This window comes from Scomber scombrus, chromosome 3 (genome assembly GCF_963691925.1).
Source record: "Scomber scombrus chromosome 3, fScoSco1.1, whole genome shotgun sequence".
Taxonomy (NCBI): Eukaryota; Metazoa; Chordata; class Actinopteri; order Scombriformes; family Scombridae; genus Scomber; species Scomber scombrus.
This window is the reverse complement of record NC_084972.1, coordinates 20941716-20948127: the sequence shown is the minus strand read 5'-3', so window position 1 is coordinate 20948127 and position 6412 is coordinate 20941716. Positions and strand designations below refer to the sequence as shown.

The 6412-nt window shown below is 35.0% G+C and overlaps 1 protein-coding gene across 1 annotated transcript; it reads left to right on the top strand.

Annotated features, from left to right (window-relative positions):
- Positions 1-384: 384 nt before the first annotated feature.
- On the top strand, positions 385-4767 carry mrps16 (mitochondrial ribosomal protein S16). The gene is made up of 4 exons (XM_062415718.1): positions 385-533; positions 1247-1277; positions 2408-2674; positions 3770-4767. Exons 2-4 carry the CDS (start codon positions 1265-1267, stop codon positions 3904-3906), a joined length of 417 nt encoding a protein of 138 aa, XP_062271702.1. The 5' UTR covers positions 385-533; positions 1247-1264; the 3' UTR covers positions 3907-4767.
- The last annotated feature ends 1645 nt before the right edge of the window (positions 4768-6412 follow it).

Sequence of the window (6412 nt, the reverse complement as noted above, 5' to 3'; positions counted from 1 at the left end):
GCTGATGATACTTCCGTTGAAATAGTGAATGCAGAACAGATTATCACACAGTTGTATTCCTACTCCTACTTAAGAACCACCTCTAACCAAAAGTGAGGAAAATAAGTTTAAAAGCTTGTGTGCAATTTCTACACAGGTACATTTGACAGGCACATGGTAAATAAATGACTTCAGACTGAAATATAAATTGTAAATGTTAACATCCTTGCACAGTGTAAGTATATGGATGCTTTGAACAAGTGGTGAAAAGGGTGTTGAGCATGGACGCAATACATCCATGGTGGTGAGTATGGTGGTGAGCGGTGCAGCAGCGCCATCTTGCGTCCCGGAAATGCATTGATGTGAGGAGGCAGCTACATACGTCACTTCCTGTTTAAACATGGCTGCGCACTGACAAATGTGACATTACCTCTGCTGCTGAAATATACATTAAACAACCTGAATAACATCTGAATAACATAATCTTTCCCAACGAATAAAATAGAGGCGACGTCTGGGGACATTTTGCTTTACTTCGTTCAACTTCCTCAAAGGTATTTCGCTAAATATGGTTGATTTGTTTAAACAGATGATACTGTTATAGTTAGCTGTTAGCAGCAGCTCCAGAGAGCTCCTGACTTCACTGTTCATGTAATAAAATGTGGCGGAGGACATTTATTTTACCAATACTGCAATGTGAAAATGCTCCGTTACAAGTAAAAGTCCTGCATGAAACATCTTGCTTAAGTAAAAGTACAGTATTGCAGTAAATGTATTGATTTAGCTCCTCTGACTGATATATTATTATATATGACATCATTAGATTATTAATAGAGAAGCATCGGTGTTAGAGCATCATTCTGGTGAAATATTGGAACATTGAATGTCATAAGCCTAAAAGGTTGGAAACCACTGGTTTTGTCTTTAACTATGTGTTGTAATTTACAAGCTTGGTATATTGTCCATTGCATCTAATCTTTATCTGAAAAGTTACTAAAGCTTTAAAATAAATGTAGTTGAGTAGAAAGTTCTATATTTTCCCTCTGAAATTTAGAGGAGTGGAAGTATAAAGTAACATCCAATAGAAATGCTCAAGTAAAGTACAAGTACATGTACCTCAAAATTGTACTTAAGCACAGTACAGAGTAAATTAACTTACTTACCACTGGTAGTAAATGTGCAAGAATATGAGACTTACTGATGTTGCTGTGTTTGAGTTGGATAAAATGTACACTTTGTCTTATTGTTGACTTTCTGGCTATTGCAGGATCATTCAGCTAGCATCATGGTCCATTTATGTAAGTACATACTCATTCCCAGATTGTGTTTTTCTTGTATTAGCTACACATCCCATTTTTCTGAAAAATGTATCCCAGTTATGAGGGTTTGTCCAAATCAAAGATTCTACCATCTGTAAAAACATTGTCATTGCTGTACGTTAAAAGATGTTTAGGCATTCTTAAGTTGCAGTATTTCATAATCTAAATAGCCTGAATTTACATATCCTTGCTCAATACTAGCACACTTATGTAATGTGAAGATAAAAAATGTCGAAAGGAAACATCAATACACAATATTGTGCAAAAGTTTTACACACTACAAGTAAGATGCTTTCAAAAAAAATGCTGTGAATTTATTTATTCATGTATGTATATCTAAACATCTTAAGTGCTTGAAACTATTGCACAGGACCTCAATATAAATGACAATATTCTTGAAATGTTAGTTGGCGATGCAATACTTGAGTAAGGAAATATCTCATTTTTGAAACTTTATTTGTATTTGGCAAAAGAGAGACCTATTACATTTAGCATTAGCAGCAGGTGTAGAGAGCTTTCCTACATGTTGCTTTCTCAACAGTCAACAAAATAATCAGTTTTCAAAATTGCTTCATCCTAATTTTATTTTTACTCATCAAATGATCAAGTAATTGTTTCAGCTCTACATGAATATATGATATATTTAAATATACACTCAGTTTTCAAGTTACTAAGTACACCCAGCTACAACTAGTGTAATCTGATACCAACATCATATAATAAATATATCCCATCCTCGTCAAGGTTATGATGTTCCGATTTTTAGCACTGTTTCAGAGAGGTCGTCATTTCAGACAACAGTAAATCAGTTCAGACTAAATCAGTTTTTGCTTGGTGCTGATATCTTGCCATTTAGTATCTCAATGAATCGAATTATCGCTCAAATCATTAGTTTAGCTTTAATATAAAATATCTCCTCAGAAAATGCCTTGCACAGCGTAGTTAAGGCCTTTGAAAGTACAGTCTTTACTTGGCTAAATGTTGAGAATGGACAAAATGGAAAAAACGGGTTATGAACCTTTCCCAGATGCAAAGAGGTGTTTAATAGTCACAAGAAACTCATTTTGTTCCCTTGGATAATTCTCCTTGTTCTCATTTCATTTCTGTAGCATCACACCTGCTGAAGAAGTACCACAAGGGGTACGTTGTCATCCGATTCGCTCTTGCAGGCCACCAACAAGCAAACAGACCATTTTATCGCATTGTGGCAGCATTCAACAAAAGGGCAAGAGATGGCAAGTATATAGAACAACTGGGTACATATGACCCCCTCCCAAACATCTACAATGAAAAACTTGTCAGCTTCAACTACGACCGAGTCAAGCACTGGATCGGCTGTGGCGCACATCCTTCAAAGTCTGTGTCCAAACTTCTAGGTGTGTATTCAGTCCATGTATATGTTATTTCAAGGTGTATCAATATTGCACAATTTTATTTTACTGGCCTGTTCAGAGAATTGCACCGCTTTTAGTAATTTGTTTAATCAAGGAGGTCCATTTAGCTGTTATGAGTTTCTCCACCTTTTAGACAATATTCGTAGATATAATCTTCTTTGTATTGACCATTCATTGACTTGTGAATAGTCTTGTTTTTCTATATTATCGGCTATCAGGAATGATGACATCTCTCCAGGACTGTGTAATGTGTTCACTAAAGCACCTTGTCCATGCCCTCTGGTTTAAAGAATTGTACAGATACAGATAAAATGGGCGTTTTGTGGTCATAATAAGCTTCTAATGTATCGCTGAGTTGGTTTTCCAGAAATCCACAACTTGGGGCAATGACATGTTTTAAATTTAAAGGGGCTACAAGGAATTCAAATGATCTTTAAAAATAACACTGTTGATTTTCTATATTTTTGTTACTGTCAACAAATCTCACGTGCAAAGCCAAACCAACAATGAACAATCCTATTTACAAGAATTGTGTGTGTATTTAAAGCCTCTTATATCATAAAAACACATCAGTGAACCACACCGCTGCACTTGGTGATATATTCCTATGGTCATGTTAGTTAATTTAGAAACTGCTCCATTTCCATTACATTTACAGAGCTTTGCTTGCTTGTTGTGCTACGTATCACATCCTCTTGACTTTATGCTACATTGCAATTTTCTTCAAGATCTTCAGCACAAAGTCAAGAGGTTGTGATACGTAGCACAACAAGTTTTTGGACAACAACAGAGATCTACACCATAGAGGAATATGACATTAGGTTTTGGATGCACACACAACACTTGTAATTAGTGCATTGAATGAATTGCATTCATTGTTGGTTTGGCTGTGCACATAAGATCGGTTGACAGTAAGAAAAATATAGAAAATCACCAGTCCTATCCTTTTTTAAATTACAATGTATCACTTAAATGTCCCCAAAACATTTTGGAAACCCTGGACAATGTCTCTGCCAAAGTTAGTTGAAAATGTAGCAAAAGATGTAATCTTGTCCTCTTATTTCTCTCTTTCTGCAGGGTTAGCAGGGTTCTTCCCTCTGCATCCCATGACGATAACTGAAGCAGAGCGTCACAGAGCCCAAATGGAGTCGAGCGAAACAGCATCAGAAACGGAGGACGGTCTGGAGGAGGGACAGAAACAGGCTGATGTGTGAGATTTACAGCTGAGGGACTGTGTTACTGTTGAGGATAAAACAAGAACTGATCAATTTATTTCCTGACTTGTTGGATGGACTGCTTGTAGCAACGTCAGATTTTGCATATTGTGCAGTAGCAGTTGTTTCTTCAGTGGTGTCTCTGAACTGTTCATATTAAAAGTAATGCTTCATAAAATTCAAAAGGTTCAAGTTGCGTTTGTTAATGTGGAATGCCATAACAGTTAGTTGTTTGTATTTACTGACTTATGTGACTCCATTAAAGTATTTCAATATTATAGCATTTTTGAGTTACGTTGCAGATTTTTTTCTGCCATTATCTTATTGAAGCTCTAAATAGATGATGGATGACAAAGAATGCAAAGAATTTCATTTGTCTCATTTCCCTTGAACCTGACTTGTGAACTTTGCCACCTTTCCTCCTTTCTTCTGTCTATCTTTCTTTTTTTAGCCTGCATGTATTTGCCTGGGCACACATTAATCAATGGTGAACGTCAATGATATCAAACAAGGAAGGAAATAAATCAGAAGTGGGTGGGCTTATATGATTATTGGTAAGCTGCTTTTCAGCACGTTGTTCCTTTTTGATTCAATAGAACGTTCTCCACCCTTATACTGTACTGGGTGTGATGGCAGACTTTGTCACTTGGAAATGTACTGTTCATTTATGAAAGTCACGTCATATGTTCAACAGTGTGCTAGGAATTATATCAATCATCTGTTTGTTTCAATTGACTTTTTTCTTTTTTTTTTTACATTTAATTTACAGACCAAATGCTGGTATCATCTCGGTCATAGTGTATAGTTCTAACTTGTATCAGTCACCACCAAAATGCACAATAAATCATACATGCAGTAAATACATAATCTGTTTCAGAATATATTTTACCTAATTAACATGATACTTGGTTAAATTAGCAACCTGATCAGCAAATGTCGTCATTGGTGTGAACTCATTGTAAAGCTTGCAGACAACTCCACATGTACATAGTATTTTGCTAAACATAATACAGAGAAAGCACACAAGCACATACAGTATGTATTCATTTCTGCATTTAATTCTCTGCTCATGAAAAGCATTAACTGTCAAGTTGAATAATCAGTTAATGAACTATTACAGAAGACTGTAATTGACCTGAAATATAACTGATTGATAACTGATGATTAATTTTCTTCTGTGTATATAAGCTGCCCTCTGGTGTGCCTGTCAAGAATTTGTGTCACAACAAAAACACACACACTCAGAACCACAAGTTTGTTTTTTTTAATCAGTAAGTGATAAAAAAGACTAATTGGAGCCAAGATACACTTGACAACACCCAGGTGTCCAAATAAAATCCTACAGAATCAAATACTAAACTTAAAATAGTTCTGCTGCGGGTATTACATATTACATTTCCTTTGGGATTGTGCAAGAAAAATCAGTTTGATTGTTTGACCTTTTGGTGTACTGAGTATCTCAAATTGTACAGTAACTAAATTAAAAAGCAGCAGAGCATTGCTGAGTATTTTAGATCAGTAATTCCTGTCAGGGTAGCTAACAATAAACCTAATAATTCATGTATTTCCAGCACAAAATAGATTAAATTAAAAAACACATGTCCCAAGTAATTTCAACTCTACTGTGAAATTATCGCTGCTGTATTTAGTATGATGTAGTGAGCAGGAAATATTCTGTTTTTTTCCTGTTGCCTGGCATTTAAGAAATGATTTTCTATCAAGCAAACAGAGGTGTGGAGATCTTTACCTAAACCACTTGTGGTTTCAAGATCAAGAGAAATTTTGGGTGTAACTTTATCACAGCTCATTTATTTCTGGTGCTTTTGAGTTTATTAACCCAGCTGGGATCATGGATAAGTCTATTTATAGAATGACCTTTCACTTCAGTTAAATATGTTGTCAATAGATTTCTTAATGTAAGATTTCTTAAGTCAGAGTCATATGACCTTCTCCATCAAGTCCAGCTGATTGTCATGGCACTTTGTGTAAATACTGGATTGAAATAAATTTCAGCAATAAGGAACTGATTCAATATATCTATGAAAGGCAAAACAGTACAAGTATAGTTATCTATATGACACTATTTTTGTATTACATTGTATTAATAACTATTTGAGCTCTAAGATTTTTTTAGTAAAATAAGTTATATTATTATTTTATGTCTAAAATGTTGGCTGTTCATTTTCAGATCTGTAACAGATGTTACAGAATATCAGTTTCAGTAGAAACCTAGGCCAGCTCAGTGCTATTTGACACTAAACGTAAAGTTTATAGGAGTAATACATTCCTCCTTGAAGAAGGTATCACAAGACCTTGGGAGACAATGAAATATTTTTTGAGCCACATTACATAACATTTATTGTAAAAAAAAATATATATATATATATGTTATTATTTTGGGGAAAAATAGAATCAACATTTTGCACATTACAAATGCAGTGCCACTCTTAGTGATCATTTTGGCTCATACTGTATGCTTGTAACCTTCAGTCAGAACTGAAATTTA

Bases quoted from the DNA above. Each gene is read 5' to 3' on its own strand.
- mrps16 (XM_062415718.1), top strand. The intron at 2,675-3,769 runs GTGTGTATTCAG...CTCTTTCTGCAG, and splicing joins GTCTGTGTCCAAACTTCTAG to GGTTAGCAGGGTTCTTCCCT.